The sequence below is a fragment of the Antechinus flavipes genome, chromosome 5, assembly GCF_016432865.1.
Source record: "Antechinus flavipes isolate AdamAnt ecotype Samford, QLD, Australia chromosome 5, AdamAnt_v2, whole genome shotgun sequence".
NCBI classification, from domain to species: Eukaryota; Metazoa; Chordata; class Mammalia; order Dasyuromorphia; family Dasyuridae; genus Antechinus; species Antechinus flavipes.
Genome location: NC_067402.1, coordinates 230732611 through 230759758, shown reverse-complemented (window position 1 = coordinate 230759758; position 27148 = coordinate 230732611). Strand labels below are relative to the sequence as shown.

The 27148-nt window shown below is 39.6% G+C and overlaps 1 protein-coding gene across 2 annotated transcripts; it reads left to right on the top strand.

The window, feature by feature from the left end:
- The first annotated feature begins 353 nt into the window (after window positions 1–353).
- On the top strand, window positions 354–26922 carry PFKM (phosphofructokinase, muscle). 2 transcript variants are annotated; one of them, XM_051961130.1, is made up of 23 exons: window positions 354–441; window positions 3383–3475; window positions 11338–11411; window positions 12882–12959; window positions 15552–15741; window positions 16254–16419; window positions 17091–17135; window positions 17587–17695; window positions 17798–17893; window positions 18335–18427; window positions 19557–19682; window positions 20238–20302; window positions 20835–20901; window positions 21760–21906; window positions 22223–22293; window positions 22614–22701; window positions 22837–22989; window positions 23454–23618; window positions 24445–24506; window positions 24773–24884; window positions 25898–25997; window positions 26101–26206; window positions 26414–26922. In XM_051961130.1, exons 2-23 carry the CDS (start codon window positions 3391–3393, stop codon window positions 26556–26558), a joined length of 2343 nt encoding a protein of 780 aa, XP_051817090.1. In that variant the 5' UTR covers window positions 354–441; window positions 3383–3390; the 3' UTR covers window positions 26559–26922. The 2 variants fall into 2 exon arrangements, with proteins under 2 accessions (XP_051817090.1, XP_051817091.1); XM_051961131.1 differs by lacking the exon at window positions 354–441 and adding an exon at window positions 3204–3292.
- Window positions 26923–27148: the final 226 nt, after the last annotated feature.

Below are 27148 nucleotides of genomic sequence, written 5' to 3'. Positions count from 1 at the left end.
GTTGGATCAGACCAGGGAAGAGGGCTGTGCTATTTTGGTTTTGATCAGCTTAAATAGGAGAAACCCCTATCAATCTGAGCTGAAAAAGGGCTGTCCTGTTTATAAATAAGTGAATATCCTAAATGTATATGCCATCTTTCTTCCTGCTAAGTGCAGGTGCCAGTAACACCCCAAATATTAATAGAGAATCAGAGCCATATGGAGAGTGAATGAAGAATGAAGACATCAGATCGGTTCCTTAGAGAGAGAAAAAAAAAAAAAAAAAAAAGGGAGGAGAGAGCAGAACAGCCGGAGTTGTATCTCCTTGTGAGAAGGAGAAAATCTCTTTTCCTTCCCCCTCTCATTTTGCTTTCACCTGGCTCCGCCCCAAGTTCCCGCTCTCCCCTCCCACCAAGGACAGTCAGCCGGGAAGCAGCCGCACTGGAAAGCTCAAGACTACAGGCAAGCTAGGGGTTGCCAGGGCTAAGCCAAGGGGGAATCAAAGCAAGTTAAAAGGGGGTGAATCATACTAGGACGATACGGTGGGGCAAACTGTAGGAAAATGGAAAAGGGAAACAGCAGATGTGGAATGAGAAGCTGGAATAGGAAGGGGGGATGGGGAAGGGCAGACCTGAAGAAACCTAGTCCCTCAGCCAAGCATGGGCTCCAACCTGATTGCTGCACCTGCCAAGAATAGCTCTGCTGTTTAAGATGAAGGAAAGAGGTGGAGGCTAGTTAGGTGGTCTAGCTCCCTGCCTTACCAGTCATCGGAGGACTAGGAAGTGTCCCTTGTGACATGACGCAGTCTCTCTCAGTGTTTTGTTTTTATGTCCACGTGTGCGTGGAGAGTGGGGTGGGGCTGATGTATGTATAGATAGATCTATGTCATTGGTGGCATTTGCATAAACTAGAATTGCTAATATTTAAAAAGACCAGCGTATAACTGTTTCTCTTAATGTGTGTGTGTGTGTGTGTGTGTGTGTGTGTGTGTGTGTGTGTACCCATGGTTTTTTGTCTTTGTGCACACAAATCCATAACCTACAATTGTCTTAATTTTCTCCTTGTGGCTATGATTCTCTTCCCAGTGAAGCCTCAGGGGTATGAGACCCTTAGGTAGTCACTTTTTTCACTTTTTTTTTTTTTTTAAGGCAATTGGGGATTAAGTGACTTGTGTAAGATCACACAACTAGTAAGTGTCTGAGATTTGAATTTGAACTCAAGTCCTCCTGACTCCAATGTCTATGCTCCTCCATCAACATAACAATCTAACTGCCCTATCACTTCTTTTCTGAAAGGAGCACAATAGTGATGTGTTATGGTCAGGCAGACAGGAATGTGGAAACTCAAATGATGAGTACGTCACCTTCACCCTCTCTTATCTTCCTTCAATTACATTTCTTTCTGCCTTTTTATTGTATTTTCCATTTTTTTCCGGGATCCTGAGTGATTTAGGTGTCTCTCTCCATTGTGATGAATATATATCTATGTGTGTGACTTTTTATTATTGTATGAATCCATGTCATATATATAAGAAATATATGGTGTTTCTGTTTCTGTGTGTTTGTATCTGTGTATTTGGGTCTGATGTTCATTCATATACTAAATATTTAAGTGGCTGTTATGAGCACGAACTATGCTAGGCACCAAGGAATACAAAAAAGTAAACGGTATATTCCTTATTCTTGAGGAATTTATAGTCTCTAAAAAACAAGAAACATATATGTGAAATAATTAAATATCAATACAAGATGTTATATGATGTGGAGAGTAATATAGAATATAAATAGAAGAGAAATGAGATCTCAGTGAACTGTGAATATTCAGAGAAAGTTTTTTGTTAAAGTGGTTATACCTTAAAGGATTAAAAAGAGGGGGGTATTATAAACGGAGTTCATACTTAATAAGCATAAGCAAAAATGAGAAATGTGTGATAGATGGTAGACCAACCTGACTAGTATTGAGGATTCATACTGGATAACAGTAGAAAATAAAGTTGAAAGTTTAGATTGTGGAAGAATTTGAATGCTTAATGAGATAATTTTTTTCTTGATCATGTAGGCAATGAGGGGGAAAAAAATGAAGATTTCTCAGCTGTCCATGAAGTAAATAAAGTGATATTTTAATGAGGTTAATCCAGTACTAGTATGTATAATGAATTGAACACTGGAGAAATTAGAAACAGGAATATCATATAGAAATTCAGATTAGGAGAGGCCAAAGTTTGGTAGCAGTAAAAATGGAAAGAAAGGGATGAGCAAGAGAGATATTATGAGAGAAGCCTTGACAAAATTTGGTGATTAAGATGAAGTCAAAAGTGACTTTGAGATTTTAAGTTACTTGACTGAGAGAATGAAGACATATATCTATTTCCTATGCTGTGAGAACCACAACCATTTATGAAATGCCTAGTAATTCCAGGTACTATGTTATGTACTAGAAATTCAAAGAAAAATGAGAATCTCTGCCCTTAATGAGATTATATTCTACAGAGAGAAGGTAAAATATACACGAATATAAATACCTAGAGAAATCAGAAAGAGTCTCTTTGAGAGATAAAATTTGAACTGAGCCTTGAAGGAAGTGAAGAATTCTAAGAAGCAGAGAGGAAGAGAGAATGTTCCAGATATATCTCCAGATAGGGATAGCTTATGCAAAGGCTTAGAGATAGGAGATGGGATTCTGGATTTGGAATAAAATAGATTAATTTGACTGAAATAGAGTATAGATCAATGAAATCAATCTGAAATAATGACCAAGTGAAACTATATTTTTGAAGAGCCATAAATGACAAACATAAGAGTTTGTATTTTATCCCAGAGGCAATAAGAAAAGAGACTAGTCCTTATTCCTAATCCCTATCATTTAACTTTATTTAATTTAGATTTAACTTCAAATACTGATTCCAGCCCTTCTTTATATCCCTAAAATATAGATTCTATCTGAAACCCTAACTCCAGACCTTGCCTTGCTACTTTACTAGCTCTATTCTTCTCGATGTTTCTTCTTTCTTCACCCAGCCATCTCTAACTCCATCTTTCCATCATGATATCTTTTAAAAAGGCAAGAGCCCCTGGAATTTGTCCCATTTCTTCTTTTCTAGTCAGACACCTCTTCTTAATTTAGCTCTGTTCTCCAAATAGTACCCAATTGGAGTGGGAGGGAAGTAGGAGGGATTAGCCAAGGGCTGACACAGCCTTGGGTTCAGTTACACTGACATTTCAGCTTCTTATTCTGACAGGGAACAGCTCTGGGGCTCCTGTCTTGGGAAAAGTTCAAAAAGTTGCCAAGTTAGAGTCCAGACGCAGTGCAAGAAGTAAAGAGCAGAAAAAAGGAGACCACAGCCTATCCAAGCCAGCAGTATACTGATTCATTTCTCTCTTAACTGACCATTTTTGCCTTTCAGATTGGACCATGAAGCATGACGCACATCTTCAGGCAAAAACGCTGGGCACTGGTAAAGCCATCGCCGTGCTCACCTCTGGGGGAGATGCCCAAGGTAAGTGAAAGGGCTCTGATCAATGAAGGGACTGACAGCTGTGATCAATAGACAGGACCTCATTAGAAACTTCAGACTCCAGAACTGGGCCTCCCTTTTCTGAAAAGTCACTGTCACATTTAATACTTTCAATGGATTTGAAGCCTATAAAGCTCCCACACTTTTTATTTCCCTAAATGATTCTTAAACTTCTTTTAAAGTTTTTTCCTTAAAGAAATAGTAGTGCTCCCCAGTCTGTTTAATATCATAAAGGATTGGTCATCAAGTTTATTTGTCATTCATTTATTTAGTAGAAGAAGCAGCAATAGATAGAAGAGGAAGAGGAAGAGGGAGTGGCAGCAAATTGATAAATGGGTGGTGGAGGACAGAGACTCAGGTTCCTGGAAGAGGGATCCAGGATCAGTGGCAACTAGATTGATAAGACCTGAGTGGATTCTGATATGCCCCCACATTTTTTTAACACTGATATTTTGAGTGTCCTAAGCAGCAGATCAGACTTTTCAGCCCTAACAAGTTATTTGCTGCTTCTCTCTCTTCCTTGCTTTCTTCCACCTCTCCTTTAACAACTGCTCTTCCTTTTCATGAAGGATAAAAACAGAACAGAAATAGAAATAATTGAACAAACTAGGATCACTGTGAGAAGGTATGCAGAGAAAAGCAGTAAAGAAAGAATTAACTACAACAAGGCAGACTTGAGGGGCAGGAAGGTTAGGTGTAGAGGACAAAGAAATAAGAATAAAAGAATTTTCCCTTTTTTCTTCTTGGTTTTTCTTGCCTTGTCTAATTCCTAAACTGGGGAATAGGAGACAATCAAGGACACTGGGACAACCATCCTGCTATAGCTGTCCTTGACAGAAATCCATTAGAAGAAAGGATAGAGGCACCTGGTCATTTACTTACTCCATCTATGGAAACACTATATAAAGCATTTGTTATTATATATAATTTATTTTTGCTTCTCCTTTTCCAGAATGTTTTTCACTTCTGTGTATTTGCATTCCCAATCTATTATTTTCTCTTTAATTTCTTTGGTGAAACTGACTATTGGGGATTTACATTTTTCTATTCTGCTAATTATTTTTGCTCCAATCATTTTCATAATTCTCCTTTAAATCATAAATAACAATATGTTGTAGTTCTAAGTTCTCTTTAAATTCCACAGAGTCCTCTATCTCATCAAGTGTAGGATCATTTATTTTCCTTTGTTTTTAAGTTTATTGATGATCTCTTTCTATCTAGATCCAGAATTCATATTTCCTCCAGCTATTAATGTTTCCCTTCTTGATTTTAGATGTTTATATTCAAGATCTTTGAGTTTGTTTCCTCCTTAGATATTTGGCAATTTCAGTCTTTTTTTTCCCTCCTCTTGCTCACTTTCTAACTCCTTCCCTTCTGATAGTTGTTTCCCTGTGGGGCTGATTGTATCTCAATCTCCTTCCACAATGGGCAATTCATGGTTCACCTGGTTCTAGTTCCCTGCCTCAAGTGACTTTTGGGAGGACAGAATGGCCCTTTCTAGATGCTGGGCTTTTTCCTCCAAGCTCCATAGCACTTAAACCTCTCCATATCATGTCCTGGTGTTCTGCTCCACTTTCTCTGTCTCAGTTCTCTGACCCTGCATCAGCTATTCAGAGAGCTATCAGTGTTGGTGCTATAGAGATTAATTTTGGTAGTTTGGTTCTCCAAAAGTCTCTGGGAGGATAGTAAGGTGATGTGGGACTGAGTTCTATTTCAAGCCCAAACATGTGTTTTGCCCCCCTCTATTCCTCTGCTCTCTTGCAGAGATTTTTTACAGCATAGAACAGCTGCACTGGCCATCGCTAGTGGCCCCAGTAAGTTTCCAAGGCCTAGGCACTGGCTACAAACTTCCATACATAGCCTGGAGCCTGAATCTCTATAACATAGGGAAGGAGGAGGAAGGTCTGCACAGTGGGGTTGGCTTTTGTTGCAAACCTATATGTCACCTAGAGCAACCTCAATACCTGTAGCAGGGTGGGGGGCAGGGTGAGGGAGGTAATGCTGAGCTTGGGGTAGGTTTCAATTCATAGGTATTTATAAAACATTCTTTTAGGTTCCAAGTGTCCTAAACTATGGAGACAGCTGAAGTTGTTTTACTTTGACGCATAATTTTGTTTTGGAAAGGTTTGAGAGGTCATGACAATCAAAGAAAATGTCTAATTGTCTGTCTTGTTGATCATATGACCCAGTAGTCCAACTTCACCTAAGATTTTGTTTTGTAGCCTATGTAACCATAAAAAGCAAGAAGGATTTCCCTTGGAGAGCTTGCAGTTTAATGGGGAGATATCATGCATATCCAAAACACATACATATATATATACGTATATATAATATATGTATGTATATTATATATATATAATCTATCACATATACATGTATATGTATATATGAAACCATATACACAAGTCACTGTCATTTTTATCTCCATTTTGCATCCACTCACATGCTGTCCTCACCTCCCACTAGGTCTTTTGCAATTGTTCTCCCTGCCTTAGATCTTTCCCCATTCTTAATTCATCTTTCATTGAGTTACCAAAATCATTTTGTTAAAATACAGGGCTGAACACACCAGATCTTTATTATATCTTGGCTCCCTGTATCTCAAGGATCAAATATAAAGTCCTCTGTCATTTAGCACAGTTCATAACTTGATTCTTTCCTATATTTGTAATCTTCTTGCTCTTTACTTTCCTCCATGCTGCTTTTCATCTAGTTACCTTCCTCATCTCTACCCCTTAAGTTTCCTGGCTTCTTTCAAAACTCAGTTTGAATTCTGCCTTCTGCAGCAGGCCTTTCATGGTCCCCCAGATTCTAGTGACATCATTTCTGAAGTTACCTTACATTTATTCAATTCATGTGTGTCTGCAAACACACACACGTATGTATATATGTATGACACACATGCATGTTGCATGTACCTAATTATTTACATGTTGTTTTCCTCATTCAAATGATCATTGAGGGCATAAATGATTGTTGCATTTAAAAAAAAAAAACTTTTTTGGTTTCTCAATGCTTACTTGGCACAATGCCTGCCACATAAGTGCTTTATAAATGTTTGTTGATTGACCAGCAACATTGGAGTATTGGTCTTCTGATTTCTAATCTAAACTCTTTCCACTATGCCATGCTGGAGCTATTTAGAGAAAGGCAGAGAAAAATATATATAGTGATTTCCTTTCGTTCAAGAATAGTATCCCTTTCAATCATAGATTTTTAGTAGCAAAACTCAGGTAGCTAGGACAGCTACTATCTTGAATCTATGTCAACACAAGCTCACGGACTCCATCAAATCCATTAAAAATGAGAGCAGGGCCAAGATTATTACTCATTCCTAAAGGTAAAGATCCTAGAATTTAGTGTATTCAATGTAAACTTGTCATAGTCCTCCCATTTTCACATACTGAATATCATTGAGCTTTATGGGACAAATTATAGGTCCAGAAGGGATCTCAAGAGATCTGGTGGTCCAGCCCTTTCCAGGTACATAATTGTCTATTTTATCTTAAAAAGAGATTTCAATACTTTTATTAATTGTATATTCACAGTGTCTAGTCTAGCTTTAATCATTTCTGTTTCAATTTAAGTTTAGATTAAGACTCAATCAGGAGAGAAACTAGCCTTCCAAATCCTTTCAAATTCAATCAATTCAGCCTTCTCTGTGTAATCTATAATTTTAGCTGCCAGCCATACTGGGAACTCCTAGCTTCCCCTGATTTGGGGGTGGGGAGTATCCCTATCTCTCTTTAAATTCCTTTATTCTCTGTCTGATAGAGAATTCTCTGCTATCATTATCATTTAAAGTTATTGCCATATCTGTTCTGTAATTGTAGTATCTGAATTACGTGCCTATGATGTTTCTTAGACCCTTTAAAACTTTTGGGACAGCTGAAAATTCACTCTAGATGGGGCCTGTAACCTTATTCCTCATCTTGCTTCTAAAGGACCTGGCAGCTGTTCCTAGAGTTAGTTAAGAGTGACATGAAACAGCTAAAGAAAGACAAACCAAGACTGCCTGGAGTTAAAGCAAGGCAGGGAAGTCTTTTTTAGCTAAAAGTCTCAGTGTCTTCACCTCGTCTAGATTTTCTTGATATTCATCACAAAGAATTAGGATATAAGAGAAAGGTTCAGGAAATTGAGGTTGTGAAACTTTTTTTTACCAAGAGATATTTTAGTGCAAGAGAGTCCTCAACAGCAGAAGTGACCATTTTGTGTGCTCCAGAACTGACTCTAAACCTCAAGTAGAGTTACAATATCCAAAGTGTTGGAATAAGAGTTAGGAAATCTCATCTTCATCTATGATAACAGCATAGGCTTCATCTATGATAACAGCATATAGCTACAGTCAAATTTTTGAATCCTGTATCTCATTTTTCCTATTTATATAACTGGTATCCCAATCTCTGCTGTTTCCACACTCTCTCCACTTCCTTACCACCTACCAAAATTCTCTCATGAAACAGGGAAGCACATATGATGAGGGAAGATGCTAAGATCCTGAAGAATCAAAGAGAATCCTAAATAAAGTAGGAGATGTACTCAGGGTCAGGAAGAAAGTCAAAGCAGAGCCAAGACTGATCCAGTGGATCAGGAATCTGAAAATAAAAGGTCATACTAGTTGTGTGACCTTGAACAATTCATTTAAGTTGAATCTTTGCTTCCTCATCTATCAAATGGGGACCATACCTTCCTTTACCTACTTCACAAGATTATCATGAAGATAAAATGAGATAAGGACAAAGTGTTTTTTCAAAAGGACTAGAATGTTTGTATAAATGCAAGATCTATATACCATCACCATTATCTCAAGTTTCTTCCTGTACTACAAAGATCTTGTATTCACTTTGGCCTTGGTTCTAGAAGATTTAGGATTATTTCTGCAGAGCTTTATGCTCAGGCATTTAGGATTGGGCTTTACTACCCACTAAATGCCCCCAAACTAACTATAGGACAAACTAAGCTGGTCCTGAAAGTATTTGTGCCCAGGACCAGACACCTTGACAAACTGAAGACCTCAATCCAAACTGAAGGCTTGGTGGTCTGGATGAGCGTTAACCTCTCTCAGGAGCTCAGTGCCATTGTTATAATTTGGGGGAGGGGAGGGAGGAAACTAGGTTGGAGAAGGAAGCTATAAGTGCTTATAATTCTCTAATGAAGAGATATTGGGTAGAATTTGAGATGTTTGGCTGCAGCAAAGGGTATGAATGGCCTAGATTATTATTGTGAGAAAAAGGGCAGAGATGACATCTAGTAGGACTTGAATCTAGGGCCAAGAACCTTACCAATGAATATCCTTAGGGCTAACGGGCTACTATGGCATTGCAGCATGTCTCACCATGTAAGGAGGGAGGAAAAGCTGGGCCTCATAACACAACCCAGGATCAGTCCACCAAGAGGGAAGCTCTTCAAATGGGACAAATGGGAAGAGGTGTTACTTTATTTCTGCCAAATCTGTGCCTTCCTGGAGGTGCCTCGGCCTCCCTGAAGCCAAGGACTTTTTCTAGCATTTACATAATGCTTTGAAATTTACAAAGTGCTTTGCATTTGTTCTCTCATTCAATCCCTTAAAAAAATTTTTGTACTTGAGAAAACTGAGGCTGAGAGGTTAAAACTTGCCCAGCGTCACCCAAGCAATATGAGTCAGGATTTGAACTAAGAGCTTTCTGATTCCAAGCCTAGAAATCATTCATTTTACCACCAGTTGTTATGGACTTTTGGAATCTTGAATTCTCCTAAGTCATTGAACCTCAGAGAATGGGGCCTGAAGGGTAGAGGCAGGTAGAGGTAAGATTTGGACTGGGATATATCTGGAGAGATCGAAAGGCCTTTCTCCACTTAATCCTCCACCACAAGACTGACTGCTCTGGAAGATGCAATGTTCCCCCCAAAACAAAACACAACATATTTCAACATCTTGGCTGGACACAAATTGGACCAGGAGCTAGGAGACCTAGGCTCTAATTTCTGCTTTGACACTCTGAGTCTCTTTCCTCTTTCCTAAAAATGAAGAAATTATTCAAGGTGATCTTAGAGGTCTCTTGTGTCTCTAACAGTCTAATATTTGAGCTCCAGTTACTCTCTCTCAGCTCAGCCTCAGTTTCAACAAGGATTTGAATGAGGTTTGCTCTTTGCGCAGTCTCTGGGCAAGTCATTTCTTCTCTCTTAATCTTCACTTTCCTTCTACGGAAACTGAAGAAATTGGAATAGATAATATCTAGGGCCCTTCCAGATTAAATGTTATATTTCATGGGGAGAGGAGGGGCTTTTAGCTCTCTTTGTTATATGGATTACCTCCAGTGATTAGGCTTCCTGGAGGCCAGATGTGAGGAAACACCTGACCTTAGTTTCTGGTGACCAAGAACAATGAATTCAAATAGGAAGTTGCCAGATGGCCTGATTTCTGGGGGAATGTGGGAGGGTGAGGGATGGGCAGCCTCTCAGCCTGGCTTCATAGTGTCCATGGATTTCTCTCTCTATATACAGGACAATGTCTAAACTTTCCTCTCAAGCTTTAGGGTATGTTTCATATCACTTATTCTGGATTTGTGTCCTCTTCAGAGTTGATAAATAAATAATTCTTTTACAATAAGTATATTCTATATTGCTTATTGGTCAATAGAAGCAGTTTTCAAGTAATTAAAAAGCAGTTCAGAAATGATAAAAATTGATAAAAATATTCAGCAAGGTGATAAAAAACAGTCAGCAAGGAGGTTTCTTGGGGCTTCAGGAATTCTCCACCAAAAGTCTAAAAACTGCTTTCTACTTTTCTTTACCAAAAGGTTTTTGTACAGCTGGGTCATCTCAATCCACCAGAGAGGGAGGCAAGATTAACACAAACTGCCCTAGGTCTGCACAATATCTGTGTTGTAATAGTGTGGGGAAATAGCCTATACCTCCCCAGTTCTACCATTAGAGTGGTTTGTAGTGTTTGCCCAAGATGCAAAATTTCTAATTCAAGATTTGCTCAGCTCTAATCTAAATTCTTGTCCTCAAAACTTTTCTAGACCTGGAGTTCCACGTTGATCCTTACTTTACTCGACCATGCTATATTCTTCATAATTCACTGATTACTTTGCTATGATCATAACCTAATTTTCTTTTTTTAAAAAAATGTATCTGGAATCATTGAATATCTTCTGAAAAGTTTCCAGAACATGTTCTCTCCCTTCCCAAGCTTTGATTGAGTTTTCAGGGCAATTACTTGGACTTGTGATATCATGGTGTTTGGACTCTCATTCTTCTCCAGACTGGCTATAGTAACATCATTTGTTATCAAGATATTACTCAATAACTGTTATTTGATTGCTTGATTGACTGATTGCTGGAATCCAGGGAGAGAGAATGGAATAGAGTTCTCACTGACTTAGCCACAGATGCTTTGACCAATGAAAGGAAGGATGGACTGCAGAATCACAGGTTTTTGATCCATCCTTCTATCCTGTTTTGGCCATACACAACAATATGTGGATAGAAACCCTGGGAAAATTAGGTTGGACCAACAACAGGGACCTGATCTTTCAGACAGCCAGCTGAGGATCTTGTCTATCATCATGGAGGCAAATTAAAATTAAATATTTAAGACTGATATAGAAGGCAGATCAGATTGTCTATGCTATTTTTTATAAAAAATTTTTAGGAAGAGGCTGGGTTTTTAGTGACTTTGAAATGAAGGAGGGAGAAATGAAGCATTCTCTTGGGTTTAGGTGAGGTTAACATTCCAGACTCAGAATATAGTCTACAGAAAAATACAATCTTCCTTTTTTTCTGGGGCTTGAATCTGGGGCTTCCTATCACCACCTTATTCTCTGTTTTCTCCTGATTTCTTTCCTTCCTTCTTTACACAGGGATGAATGCTGCTGTCCGAGCTGTGGTGCGTGTTGGGCTCTACACTGGAGCAAAGGTTTTCTTTGTCCATGAGGTTGGTAACCAACTCCTTACCATTTCCTTTTTATTCTGTTCTCTCCTTAATCTTAAATCTCTACTTTATATCACTTTACCTCTTTATATTATTTTATATATACTTTTACATCATACAGCAAATATTATGGAACTTCTCTTCCACTTTCTCCCCTCCCCCAAAAATGACAGGGCCCTCCGAACTCCATCTTGTTTTTCTTCCTGATTTTAGGTCTCATAGGGAAGAGAAATGTACTTTTGGACAAATTTATCTTTTATTCCTTGACCACATTTTCCATTTCTTTCTTTTTCTCTCCACTTGCCATCAATTAAATTGTCCCTGACTTAGCACCCCCACTCCTTGACTTTCTTCTATGACACTTTCCTTCTTAGACCAATCTTTCTAGTCTGATGGATGAGATGATAGAACCACACTTCCTAAGGGCCCCAAGATATAGAGAACGTTGCCCTTTGCTGCTTTTCTTCCTTTTGCCTTGGGCATAATCACTCTAGTAATTGTTATTAACTTAGAAGGAAAAGAGATATTTGCCATATCAACATATGCATCTGTTTTTGTTTCTTCATCAGAGAAGGAAAGTGACATAAGAGAGTTCAAGTGAGATGATCAGTTATACAGTAAGTTGAGTATATCTAAGAATAGACCTGACCTGATAGTAAAGTAACATTTTTACTAGTATGGGAGAAATTTTATTGGCTAGTTCTCTAGCTTCTGCTTTGAGCATATCCTCATCCTGAGGTATTACACCCTACTTGTAAGCTATGTTTTCAATTTAATGCCTTCTCTGTTACTATGTTTGTCCTTCTCATTCCCCTTTAAATGGGTCTAGCTGCCCTTTTATAGCTTAGTCTTCCATTCCTTCACTGAGTCATGTTTCCTTCTCCATATTCCTCTAATTGTCCAGGAAGGCCCAATTACCCATCTTCTTTGAATACTGTAAAATAAGAGATGAGGTAGGAGATTGAAGTTTGAAAGTAGAATTTGATTGCTATTAAATATGGAGGATAATGAGTAGTGAGTGAGTAAGGCTGGGGCATCCCTGTCTTGAGGAACAAGGAGAAGAATAGAGAAGTTCCCCCATGTATATGGACTAAGAGCAAGAGATTTTACCTCTGGTCAGAAACCAACTTTTAGAGTAACTTAAGAGGACACAGCCTTAAGACACTACAGACAGGTGAGTCCCCATAGGCTAAAAAAGAGGACTTGATTATCAGGGCGTTAGTAATTAAGAATCTGGAATTAGATCTAACTCATTCCCAAGGATTCATTCAGCCTTGGAGAATGAAGGAAAAATGGAGCAAGAATTGAATGAATATATGGTGTGATGCTGTAAAAAGAATGCTGGATTGCAAGTCAGAGAATATGAACTCTTGGGCAATTTGCTTAAACTCCCTGAGCCTCAGTTTCCTAATGTGTAAAATGAATGGATTGTATTAAGTGACTTCTAAATCTATGATCCTTCATGTTCTTCAGGGTTATCAAGGCCTGGTAGATGGAGGAGATAACATAAAGGAAGCCAACTGGGAAAGTGTTTCCATGATCGTCCAGCTGGTATGTTCTAGGAGAACATGTTTTCTTCATCCTGTACTTTGGTTTGAGTCTAGATTTGCTTTTAAACTCCACTACCCAGTGATTGGAGGTGGAGGGTTTCAAGGGCAGAAGAGGAGCAGCATTTTTTTTTTTTAATGCTTTGGAGGTTCATTTTGTTTTTCTGGTATGAGGATGATCATGAGATAGTCCGTTTGATCTTTTTGAAAAAGGTCATAGGCAAGAATCTGGAAGCCAGCATATAAACAGAATCTGTTTTGGGATTGTGGAGAAGGTCTGGGCCTGAAAATAACTTGATTGGTGAGTAGGAGTCAGATCCAGCAGCACAGCCAAAGCCTGTGGGCTAGCCATGTGATAGAGATTAGATTTCAGAGAAGAAAGTTTGGGGCAGGGTAAAGGAAGATTAGGAGGCATTACAAGGTGGTAGCTCAGGCAGCCTTACAGTGAACTTCCAAAAATGTACTAGTTTTCAAAAAAAAAAAAAAAAATCACATTTCTGTCATACTCTGCTCAGATTACTGGCTTGTATTAGGTGTCTCCCTCACTCTCCCCCTTCCCCATGCCATGTATTTATTGAGAGCCAATAGAACAGTAATATTCATTCACATGTTGTGAAATGGTTTTACACTTATAGGCACATTAGTGTTTACAAAATCTTATCTTTATTTCAACCCTATAAGATAGGCTTCACAATTATTCCAATTATTCTTAATTTGCATATGAGGAAACTGCCAGAGTTTAACAGACTTGCTCTCCCGTCATCCAGCTAGTAAATGTCACAGTTGGAACTGGAGAAAGCAGCAGTTAGTTTTACATACCTATTCCCCGATCTCTGCACCCTTTCCAGCTCCCTTCTCTTTCATGGGGGAGATGAGGGTGCACAGAGTCTAGCACCCATGTGTACACATACACACACACATACACATTTCTTCTTTCTATAGGAACAGATTCGAATTAATAATTTAATTCTAAAAGCATTTATTAAGCATCTACAATGTGCCAGGTCCTGATCTAGGCACAAAATTGAGTATCAATAGTCCTTGCACTTTAAAAGTTTACATACTGTTGGAAAGCTACAATACAAATGCAACAAAGTAAATACTAAATAAATTTAGAAACTGAATCAGGGCTCAACCACACTAATAACTAGGAGAATCAGGAAAGGCTCCTTGTAGGAGGTGATACTTATACAGAGAATTAAGGAATTGGGGGAGCTGAAAGAGGATGAGCAGCCCATGTTTGGAGGCAACAGATGAAATACAGAGTTTGTTAATGAGTAGGTACATCTTTCTGGAAAGACAGGCTAAAGTGGGATTATGAAGCTCTTCAAATGCCAAAGAAAGTTGCATTTTATCCTGGTGCATAGTTATATGGCAGCTTGGTGAAGTCTATGAATTGCTCAGAATGTTTTTAAACCCATAAAATAAAATTCACTGGATGACAAAGGAAACCAATTATTTTGAAAGTTTTAAAAATATTCCTTTAAAAAAACAAAAACAAAAACAAGGTTGGGGCAGCTAAGTGGTGCAGTGGTTAGAGCACCAGCCCTGAAGTCAGGAGGACTTGAGTTCAAATTTGATCTCAAACACTTAATACTTCCTAACTGTGTGACCCTGGGCAAGTCACTTAACTCCAATTGCCTCAGCAAAAACAAAAACAAAAACAAGGTTGCAGACTTCAGCTTAAGAAGCCCTTTTCTTGCGGCACTAGGGAGCTACTAGAATTCTTCTTATTTTTTTATTTTTTTAATAACTTTTTATTGACAGAACCCATGCTAGGGTAATTTTTTACAACATTATCCCTTGTACTTACTTCTGTTCTGATTTTTCCCCTCCCTCCCTCCACCTCCTCCCCCAGATGGCAAGCAGTCCTATACATGTTAAATATGTCACAGTGTATCCTAGATACAATATATGTGTGCAGAACCGAACAGTTCTCTTTTTGCACAGGGAGAATTGGATTCAGAAGGTAGAAATAACCTGGGAAGAAAAACAAAAATGCAGTTTACATTCATTTTGCAGTGTTCTTTCTTTGGGAGTAGCTGCTTCTCTCCATCATTGATCAATTGAAACTGAGTTAGGTCTCTTTGTCAAAGAAATCCACTTCTATCAGAATACACCCTCATACAGTATTGTTGTTGAAGTATATAATGATTGCTTGGTTCTGCTCATTTCATTCAGTATCAGTTCATGTAAGTCTCTCCAAGCCTCTGTATTCATCCTGCTGGTCATTTCTTACAGAACAATAATATTCCATAACATTCATGTATCACAATTTACTCAACCATTCTCCAATTGATGGGCATCCATTCATTTTCCAGTTTCTAGCCATTACAAACAGGGCTGCCACAAACATTTTGGCACATACAGGTCCCTTTCCCTTTTTCAGTATTTCTTTGGGATATAAGCCCAGTGCTACTAGAATTCTTAAGCAGGGCAGTGACATGATCAAAAACCTAGTGAGAGACTCCAAAATGGTAGTGGAGCCATAACTGTAAATCCACTAAGGAGTTATTTCGACTTAGGGCTAGCCCAGTAGAGTTAACATAAACTTAGCAATATCATCTAGAAAGCTAACTAATTATCCTCTCCATAGGGAGGCACAGTAATAGGTAGTGCCCGCTGCAAAGATTTCCTTGAACGTCCAGGTCGACTTCAAGCTGCCTGCAATCTTGTGAAACTTGGGATCACCAATTTATGTGTCATTGGAGGTGATGGCAGCCTCACTGGAGCAGACACTTTCCGTGCTGAATGGAGTGGCCTGTTGGCTGACTTACAGAAAGAAGGTGAGAAGCTCCTACCATGATCTAGTGTCACTCTATCCTCCCTATGCCTATACCCACCCCTCACCAGCCTGTAAATTCTTTCAGCACTTCTCAAGAACTTGATTTTGTAGCTGGAAAGGTACTGTTTAGCAGTTGTTGTTTAGTCTTGTCCTACTCTATGTGACTCCATAGACATGGTCCATGAGGTTTTCTTGGCAAAGATACTGGAGTAATTTGCCCAATGTGTTCCTATTTTACAGATGAGAAACTGAGACAAATGGGGTGAAGTATCTTATCTTTAAGCTCCGATTTTCCTGATTCAATGCTCTGTTGGCTGCATTACCTAGCTGCTTAGTACCTACTGCCTAGCAGTGGAATAATTAATGTTCCCTTCTGTACCCTGACTTATTTTTACTGCCTACTTTTTCACTGTCCATTTCTAGAGCTATGGTTCCTATCCTTTTCATTATGGATAGGCGAGTCTCAGTATTTAGTACATAACCATGGCTTTTGGTTTGCTTCCTACTTGGAAGGCAAGATCACAGAAGAAGAGGTGAAGAAGTCCAGTTACCTGAATATTGTGGGCTTGGTTGGCTCCATTGACAATGACTTCTGTGGCACAGACATGACCATTGGTACTGATTCTGCCCTACACCGTATTATAGAAATTGTGGATGCTATCACCACCACAGCCCAAAGGTGAGAAAAGGGCTAGGAGGTGGGAAGTTGTGGCAGGGTGGAGGATCAGAACAGGCTGGGATATAGGCTTATAGAGGTTGCAATGATTTTAATGACCACTTTCTAAGACTGGGATAATTTTTGGACTAAACTTCACCAAAATAACCAAAACTTGTCTTTCTGTTTCACTAAGTGCAAACTTAACATATCGGCAGTGAATTCAGGACTTTCAAGCTATACCTCGAATGTGCAACCTTGGAATTTCCAAAACCAATATAAACCATCGTAGGGTTGGAGATAGGAACTGAATCAGTTCTGAGGAGTCACTAACATCTCACCCTTACTTCATCCCATCAAAAATTTTGATTTGCTGCTTAGAAATTCATTCCAATCCTTCTATCTTTTTCCTTTCCCCTTTAACTGGTTTAGAATATGATGGATCATAGATTATGTTTTAGATACACCACAGATCAGTTTCTCTCAGGCCTTGGGAGGACATTTTAGTCCTAAAGGATACTTTCATTAAAATGAAATGGCTTCCTGAAAGTTTGCCTTAATCCCAATCTATATCTTTGAGTCTACTTCCACAGAGTTTCTTCAGAATCTTAGAGGTTAGACTGGAGCGCCTACCAATGTATATCCAGGTCTCATGATCAAAATTCCTGATCTCTTCCCATATTCGTCTTTTGCAGTCACCAGAGGACTTTTGTATTGGAAGTGATGGGCCGGCACTGTGGGTAAGAGCGCCATCCTAATTCATTTACCTGCATTACCTTTTCATTCCTATGTGTAACAGAGCAACCATAACCCTCTCTTTCTAGTGTGGCTATAGGGGGCAGGGATTGGACAAATATTTCTCTAGTTAAGGGTTACAGAAGCACTGTACACTTCTCATCCCACACTCCTGCCTACATCTATACTCATAGAGGTTGGAAGCCCATGTTGACTGGATTGCATTTCACTTGGAGGTGAAATTAGAGTAGAAAATTGTCCATGATTGTCTCAAATTTCCTATCAAAATCCCAGACTCTCATCAGTCTAGGATAGATGAGTGATTACAGTATGGAGGATATCTTTAGAGAACAGAATATTTGTACCCGGAATGGAAACAGGGTAGTATCTGGTTGGGTATAGGATATATTGATTGGAAGGAGACATTTAGGGAGGCTTCTTTGGTTTTCACTGCAGATATCTTGCCTTGATCACTTCTATTGCCTGTGGAGCTGACTGGGTTTTTGTTCCTGAGTGTCCACCAGATGACGATTGGGAGGATCATCTTTGCCGCCGGCTCACTGAGGTAAAGACTCTTCATATATCTGTCTTCATCTCACTGTCATTCCTAACAACTATTCTACTGACCTGTCCTTATCCACACTGACCATTTTATATTCTTTGTCAGACAAGGTGCCGTGGTTCCCGTCTCAACATCATCATTGTGGCTGAAGGAGCAATTGATAGACATGGGAAACCCATCACGTCTGAGAACATCAAGGATGTTAGTGCTGGAGGCAGAGTCCCCAGTTAATACAACCCATACCTCCCACCTTACTGATCTCTGAATTCCCCTGGATTCTTTGTCTCTTTTCCCCAAATCCATTATTCTTATTCCTTCTTCTCTGTCACTCTCTCTTACACCTATGCTTCTATCTCATCAATATCTTTTGCTTTATAATCACTGATCTCTTCTACCCTAGTTCCTTTATTCCCTAAGGATTATGTAACCTCATACTGTGTTCTTATATCCTCTTGTCCCCAGAAGAGCTCAGTGCTTTGCTTTCCTAATTCCTTTTTTCTACTTACTGTCCTTTCTTTATTATTGCAAAATGTTTGATTATTGTAAAAGGTATATTCATGCTATCCCAAGTCTTTCTGTTTCCTTCCTGACTTGCTAAATACCTCTTTTCTCTGTCTCTTCTGTAATTTTCCCTCTCTATAGCTGGTGATGAAGCGTTTGGGATATGATACACGCGTCACTGTCCTGGGACATGTGCAACGGGGTGGTACCCCTTCAGCTTTTGACCGAATTCTGGTAGGAGCAATGGGATTGTCTTGTTCTGTCCCTCCAGAAGTCTCACTTCTGTTGGCTTCCTTCTTTAACACCTTCCCTCTCTCTCCTCATCTTCTAGTGGGTCAAACCATAAGGTAAATAGACAAGGTACTTTGAAACTGAGAAATTTCTCTGTACTATGGAGATAGTACCTGAAAATCTCAGATATGTATTTCTCTCAGTCCCAATGTATCCTTCTCAAACATGGTTACTTCAATTCTTGCTGCTAATGGTACTTACAGAAGAGAAGTGTAGACATTTAAACCAGTCCATTGACAAAGTCTTTTGCTGTGCAGATATATACCACAAATGATAGCCTTTTGCTATTATGTTTTCCCCCTGTTTCTGGACAAGAAGAATCTTCTCTTGTTTCCCAACATACAAGGATTTTCTTCTACAGTTCTATGATGGAGTCGCAACAGCCTTCCTAAATAATAAATCCTAGTATCATATGACTCTAAAACTCTCTGATGACCTTTCTAGTATCTTCAATCTTTCTTTTTTCTATAATTTTAGCCCCCTTGTCTGTAGTTAGTTACAGAGAAGAGGTGTTCTTCATCTACTATTTCTGGCTTTCATAGCTATGAAACATTGATGCTACTAAGTCTAGATTTCATTTTTTACTTCCCTTAATCTTTTCTGCCATACTGAGCCCTGCCTCGCATCAGACACAGTTCTAAGATGATAGAATATCTATCTCCTAGTCAGGGTGGCATTGTTAATGTTTAACTGTATGGTGAGTACCGAGACAAAGTACAGTGAATTCAAGGTCTCAGTTCTCCAGTTTAGAACATAGATATAGTTTGGAATGAGTTTTTGATCCTTTGGCTTTATAATATTTTATTTTCCAAATATATGTAAAGATAGTCTTCAACATTCATTATTGTAAAATTTTGTGTTCAGATTTTTTTCCCTCCCTCCCTTACTTCCCCTGTCCTCAAGACAACAAGAAATCTGATATATGCAATTCTTTTAAGCATTTTAAATTCTTTTAATATTTTCATAATTATAATGTTATACAAGAAAAATAAGGGTCCCTTGGTTCTTCTTAAGACTGAGGCAAGAGAAAGACTCCTATGCTTGACAATAGTTGTTCTCCTGATTCTCACAGGGTAGCAGGATGGGGATGGAAGCTGTGATGGCCTTATTGGAGGGAACACCAGACACCCCTGCTTGTGTAGTAACTCTCTCTGGTAATCAGGCTGTGCGTCTACCACTCATGGAATGTGTTCAGGTGGTAAGTATCTTCCTCAAATCTGGCTCCCAACAGACCCGTCTTTGAGGAAGAGCTCATGGAATCTTAAGCAGTAATCCAAGGGATATTTGGAAGAGGGTAGTCATAACTCTTCTATTATGGCCACAGGAAGTGAGGAAATCATAAACTTTAGAGTTGAGGCAAGAATGATTGCATTTAATTCTCAGTACCAATCTAAATAATCTTTTCAAGGCCTCCATTCCTCTCTGCCCCAGGAATTCCAAAACTAGCAAGAGTCAGTTGATGCTAAGTTGTTTTTTTTTTTTTTTTTTAATATTCTGTCTAGTCATTTATCCCACTGATGAAGCTGGAATGTTGAAAAGATGAGGAAGACATCAAGGATAAAGAACCCTCCTTTTTGTTTTCCATCCCTTAAAAAAAAGTCAAGATTCTTTTCTTGGGTGGGGAAACTCAGGGGGAAAATGGGAAAACTGAGGCCCTATTCCTCAACGAGGAAAGGACTTTTCTGGGTATAAAAATCCACATATAAAGACTCCTGTTCTGGAGCAGTGACTGTGGCTTTAATTCCTCCTTCAGACGAAAGATGTGACTAAAGCCATGCAAAATAAGAAATTTGATGAAGCCATGAAGTTGAGAGGCCGGTAAGGATATGGTTAAAGGACAAGGGAGCTACTTGGGTACTGTGGAACGATAGGGGTTAGACTCTGGGAAAGTCTGCATGTGGCAAAAAGATGGGCTTTTTATTTTTATTCTTCATCCTGTTTGCTCCAATTTCTTCCTTTAAGAAGATGATTAAAGAGTGAGCAGAAGGTCTTGTCCCAATTAGGGATTATGGGATCATGTGTTTACAGTTGGAAATTATCTAGACCAGCTTTATCTTTTTACATTGAGACTTGGAGATATTAAATTGCTTTCCCAAGAACTGATCTTCTGACTTCAAATACATTGATCATTTCTGTTATACCTCTTTACCTCCTAATAAGCTCTCTAGGGTCACCAGATTCTGCTAGACAGTTAGGGAACAGGAGAATTAAGCTTAGAGTCTCTTCCCAGACACTTTGTTTACATTAATGCACAAGTGGGGGCAAACAGTCAAAGTGATTGGTCCCCAAGACTGTTGAGCAAGGTATTTAACATGATTATACTTTCCTTTTTTGCTTGTCCTTCTTTCAGGAGCTTCCAGAACAACTGGGATGTATACACACGGCTCGCTCACGTCAAAGCCCCAACGATTAGCCAGGTATTTATTTATTTATTTATGTATTTATTTATTGTGAGACAATTGGGGCTAAGTGACTTGCCCAGGATCAGACAGCTTAGAAGTGTCAAGTGTCTGAGGCCATATTTGAACTCAGGTCCTTCTGACTTCAAGGCTGGTGCTCTTTCCACTGTGCCATCTAGCTACCCCAATTAGCCAGATATTGACAGACCCACCAACCCAATTTTTAAATTCAGCTTTTCCTTATGTTTTCTTGTAGGGCTATTACAATTTCCAAAGCCCCCTTCCTCTCACCCTCATCTCCCAAATGCTTTCACTAATAACACTACTTTTGCTCTACTATATATGCCAACTACATAGATCACCTCTTCTATATCTTTATTTCTTTTTCCCCACTGCCCCTCCTAATTGTCTTTCACATAAAGCCTCTTATTAGTGACTTTTAGCTTTGGGCTGGGGAGGGAGGGGGCCATGACAAAGGAAGGAGGGCAGGGAGAGGAGAAGGAAGCAGTTGGGAAAAAAAGTTTTCCTTATATATCTCTTTGCTCTCGATTGGGAGTAAAACGTTTAGTATGTCCTCCTTTCTCATTTATTAGATGATGATAGTAAATGGTATTGTGATCACTGGAGTCCTGGGATTTCAAGGGGAAGGAGTCATTAGAGCGTGAACTGATGGGACAGAATATACAAATCCCCTCAAAGACTTCCACCTCTGCCTTTAATGATTCGTTCTCATTTTCTTTCCCTCCCTTCTCCCTTCCTTCTCTCTTGCTCTCTCCCTTCCTCCCTCTCTCCCACCTCTCTTTTTTCTCCCTCTTTCCCCCCTTTTTTTTTCTCTTCTCTCCTCTCCTCTTTTCCTATTCCTCCTCTTCCCACAAGGTTAAGAATGTCGTGGCTGTAATGAATGTAGGAGCCCCAGCTGCAGGTATGAATGCAGCTGTTCGTTCTTCTGTAAGAATCGGGCTCATCCAGGGCAACCAAGTGCTGGTTGTACATGACGGCTTCGAGGGGCTGGCCAAGGGTCAGGTATGAGGAGTATAATTTAGAGAGGAGGGCACTGATTCTAGGAGCCAAAAAGGAGGCATGGGGAAAAGAGTAGATATGGGAGAGTAAATTTTCCTTTTTTCCACGTTCCAACAGCTTGGGGGGGAGGGGAAAGTCACCCATGGAAGCAAGCAGGGGCTGGTGTGAAGGAGATTCTCAAAAAAGTGGGGTCAAGGTCCCTCTGAAAATGAGGAAAACCAGAAGATACAAATCTTGAGTCAGGATGCCCAATTTGTTTGCTTTCTGCCTATTTTTTTTTTTTTTTACCAGTTCAGTGCTGAGTGTCCTTCCCTTGTAGATTGAGGAAGTTGGCTGGACCTATGTTGGAGGCTGGACTGGGCAAGGTGGCGCTAAACTTGGAACCAAGAGGTAAGTGGGTATTATTAGAGCTTTCAGGATGATGTCATTAGAGCTTTGTGGCTTCAAACTTAATCACCAACAGGGTGCCTTTTGGGAAGTGGACATTATGTTACTGGTCATGTGTTTTCACTTTGTTCAATTCTAAAGCTTTTTCTGCCTTTGGGCTTTCCATCATCCAAGTTCAGAGGTGCTACAGAGGACAAAGGCACTAACCAGAAAGTTTGTGATTTGTGCAACTATGAGGCCTTTTCAGTGGGAGGGTTCTGTTTCTAAAAGATACTCCTCTAGATTTTCTTTTATCCTTACCTGAAGCTCCTTGCATCTACCAGGACTCTGCCCAAGAAGCTTTTTAAGGAGATCAGTGCTAATATCACCAAGTTTAAAATCCAGGGCCTGATCATTATTGGGGGCTTTGAGGTGAGAAAAACCCCTATCCTGAATTCTTAATTCTGTTCTTCCATTCTCCTAATCCCTTTTCCCTGAATCATTTCTTTTGACAATAAACTTTGCTGCTTCCTTCTTTCTACTTCTCTCCTAACCTTTCTTTCCCAGGCTTACACAGGAGCTCTGGAATTGATGGAAGGTCGTACAAAGTTTGAGGAGCTCTGCATCCCATATGTAGTCATTCCTGCTACTGTTTCCAACAATGTCCCTGGCTCTGACTTCAGTATTGGAGCTGATACTGCACTTAATGCCATCTGCATGGTGAGGGCCCTACAACCACCTTTCTTGCCAGCTGCTATATCCAAAGTCCCCATCAATAAGAGTGAGACATATTCTTGGGGGAAAAGAATACAATAAATAAGTGGCAAATTTTCTTCCCTCTTTGGGAAGTACTTCTCTTTTTTCAGACAATGAGAGGGCTCATTATAACTGCATTCATAACATCCATTCTCCTCCACTGACTTTTGTATATGCCTTCATAGTCTGACGATGCCTTAGTTGTATTTCCATACCTAATATCTCTTCATGGCTGAGCTCAGATAGTAGAACTTTCATCACAGAAGATTGGTTTTTGTGGGTCAGAGGAGATAGTTAATACCATTGTATAGTAGAGCTAGATTTGATGATTTTCTAGAGGTACCCATAGCTTAGGAAGGGTAAAGCTGTTATATCCTGTTATGAATATATAAATTTTCATTTTCTACATTTTCTATCATTTTCCCCAGACTTGTGACCGACTCAAGCAATCAGCAGAAGGCACCAAGCGACGTGTGTTCATCATTGAGACCATGGGTGGTTATTGTGGCTATCTAGCTACCATGGCGGGGCTAGCAGCTGGGGCTGATGCTGCTTACATCTTTGAGGAGCCTTTCAATATACATGACTTGCAGGTGGGAGCCCAAGCTAAGACCTAGACAGCAAATCCATATCTGGCCAATGTCTGATCACACACCCACACAAAGAGTTCAAGAATAAGGACTGACTGACCTCTATGTAGAGTACAGCAGTAAACCTAGAAGGAGAGTTCTAATGTCCAGTTAAAAATCTTTTCAACTACTCACCTAAATGAGCCCTTCTCCATGCTAAACAGCTGGACCAATCTCTTTTTAAGGTGGAGCTCTGACTCCCACTTTACATATGGGAAACATGAAACTAAGAAAGAGGAAGGGACTTGCTATTTATTACTATTATTATCTTCCCTTAAATAAATACTCTTGGATCCCAAGTTCCAGTAAAGGGGCCATGAAGAAGTCTGTTGAAAGAAGGTAGGCAGGTGGGGCAGGCAACACATCTAAGGGGGAGGGGTGGTTCAGTCCCTCATTTGATGGATAACTGTATCTCACATGTTATCTACCACACAATTACTCACACAGTATTAATCAGATTTAGCAAAATGTTTAAATATATTCAGCTCAAATAGGGGATGGGAACTTAAGAGCCACTGGAATGGGAAAATAAGCACAGAACAGAGCTATGCCTTCTATCCCAGATTCTCCCTTTCCCCATTCTCATTATTAAATATAAATTCCTAGCCTGAACTTAGAATATCCTGGATCTGTTTATTCAGTTTATAACCAACTTTCTACTATATTGGGCCCTGGAGCAGAGGTCCTCATAATTATTATGGAAGGGAGAATTTGTGTTTGTCCACCAGTCTGTGCTCCATTCCCCATCCCCTCTTCTAGTTGAGCTCATAACCTACTATTGATTTTTCAGGCAAATGTTGAACATCTAGTGCAAAAGATGAAATCAACAGTGAAGAGGGGATTGATTGTAAGGTAATTTTTTTTTTTTTTTTGCATCCGTTTCCCATAACTTGATTCAAAAATATCAGGATTTGGAGTCAGCCTGGGCAAGGGCCTATGGTTGGGAAAGTGTTTAATAATAGGATGGAAAGAAAGGGAAAGGGAAGTTCTATAATCTATGTCAGTCATTGATTACTGGACTGGGGGAGATGTGAAACACAAAGCCCATGACAGATAAATGGGGTAGGAAAGGGGGAAGTTGGAGCTTCAGCTGCTGGATCCTAATTTCTGCTCAGCAGGAATGAGAAGTGCAATGAAAATTATACCACTGACTTTATCTTCAACCTGTACTCAGAAGAAGGAAAAGGCATCTTTGATAGCAGGAAGAATGTGCTGGGCCATATGCAACAGGTGGGGGAACTCATACATGTCCCTAGCCCTCCTTTCTCCATCCAGTCAAGATCCCAGCCTCTGACATTGTTTTTCTAAACCCCACCTTTCTAATTCTCTGATCTTGCTCCATAGTGCAGGAAAAGCCAGCCATCCCTTTAATGTCTCACCTGCTAAAACAGTGGCTCCCTTGTAGCTTATTCCTAAAGTCTACTAGCTTCTTTCCCTCTTCTTGAACCAAAAGGACAAGGAAAAAACTTTACTATGAATAACAGTGCATACTTAGTACTCTCTCCATAATCCTATAAGGCAAAATAATTCAAGTATTATCTGCACTTTTTAAGTGAAGAAGCTGAGGCTTAGGGAGGCTAGGTGACCAGCCCCATTGTCATACAACAAGGAAAGGAACCTAGATTTTCCTTCTCTAGCTTATCACTTATTTCACTATATCACACTGGTTTCAAATCCTTTCCTCTAGGAAAGGATACAGGGCAGGCTGAGAATCTTGAACAGGTGGTTAAAAAGAGGGAAAAAGAACAAAGAATATGTGTATGTTAGAGGAGAGGGGAAAGTGTGATATATTCATTTTGCCTATTTCACATTCTTGCCTAGAACTGACCTCCCCTACATTTCATTTTTCCTAATTTATCATCGACATCCTCCTGTCCTAGGAAAAACTTTGCTGTCTTCCTTCCTGAGAAAATAGCATAGTTAGACTAACAAGTGCAGGGATGCTGCCCACAGCAAGTGAATGGGCTTGGAATATTAGCACACAATCAGGTGGTCACAGGGTATCAGAGAGGAGCACCCCTGTCCAACATCTTCCCTTCAACAGCCTGACCAAAGTAAGGGTATGTTAAACTTCTTACTGAACTGAATCTCAAGTTATTTCTTAATTTAAAAAAATTTCAGGTAATTTCCCTGCTTGTGTCTGTCTCCAAATCTCCTTCTATTTTATAGGTACCTCAAAATTTCTTCCTGTTAATCTTAACCCATGGCTTTTCCCCCTCAACTTTCCCCTGTACTCTTTTCAGGGTGGAAGTCCAAGTCCATTTGATAGAAACTTTGCTACTAAGATGGGAGCCAAGGCTATGACCTGGATATCAACAAAAATCCAAGAAAATGTCCGTAATGGTAGGAAAGCTCTTGAGAGGGCAGCCTTAGAAGGTGGTACTGCAGTTGGGGCCAGTTCTGCATTTTTCAAGATGACAATCTTACTATCAAACTCTTATCGCAGGACGTGTTTTTGCCAATTCACCTGATTCAGCTTGTGTACTGGGGATGCGTAGGAGAGCCTTGATCTTCCAACCATTATCTGACCTCAAAGAAGAAACAGACTTTGAGTGAGTCATCTTCATCCCAGTTCCAGAACACTCTTCCATATATCTCCCCAGCCTTATCTTTCTCTTCTTTAAGAATGTTTAGTCTCTTTTATTAAATATTTCCAAATTATTTTCTACTGCTTGGCAACTCCTGGATCCTCTAGATTTATTCGGAGTTAACTGTGGGACTTGGGGCTGCTAGCTGACCTTATCCTATTCCTCTCCCAGACACAGGATCCCTAAGGAGCAGTGGTGGATGAGAATCCGGCCTCTCCTCAAAATCCTGGCCAAATATGATACTGACCTGGACACTACAGATCATGCTCACCTGGAACATGTCAAGCGCATGTCTATGGAATCTGCAAGCCCCTGAGTAAATGGAGAAAGAGCTGGAAATACTCAGCTCATTCTCTGGCTAGTCCATGCCTAGACTCCTTATTTTTGAATTCTCAGTGTTCTGGATCCTTTCTCTTTAAATTTTACCTTACCCTATAATCACAGCCACAAGCAAGTGGTTTCAGTTTTAAGAGCTGGAGGGAAGTTGGGTAGCTTCTACTCCACATTTTTGTTATCTCAGGCAAGTTTCCTTGCTACATTTCACTCGGTTATCAATTTCCTAAAAACAAGTGTTATTTATTTTCCCATTTGTAATTTGGACACAATGATTGTGGTTTCCATATCGCTTCTGTTGTGGTGATAAATGCTGTAGGTACAATAATAAATGCAATGTCATTATGGTTTTGGCTCACTTTAAATGAATTACGATTAGCTATTTGTCTCAGCTTATTCTCACATATTTATAGGTTGGAAGAGTCTACTCTTCCAGAGTAGACTACTGCTCATCCCTTTCAGGCCTCCATTCTTCAGTGTTAATCTCTTCCTTTTCAATTTTGCAATAATCTCAGGCCTATAATTCTGTCACAGAACTCATGTTAGAGGAACAGAGGATTTGCTTTGAGTCAT

Excerpts from the sequence above, each read along its gene's own strand:
- PFKM (XM_051961130.1), top strand. The coding sequence starts at position 3,391 with ATGAAGCATGACGCACATCTTCAGGCAAAAACGCTGGGCACTGGTAAA. Across the intron at positions 15,742-16,253 it reads GGCTGACTTACAGAAAGAAG|GCAAGATCACAGAAGAAGAG; the intron begins GTGAGAAGCTCC and ends CCTACTTGGAAG. Across the intron at positions 21,907-22,222 it reads AGGGGCTGGCCAAGGGTCAG|ATTGAGGAAGTTGGCTGGAC; the intron begins GTATGAGGAGTA and ends CTTCCCTTGTAG.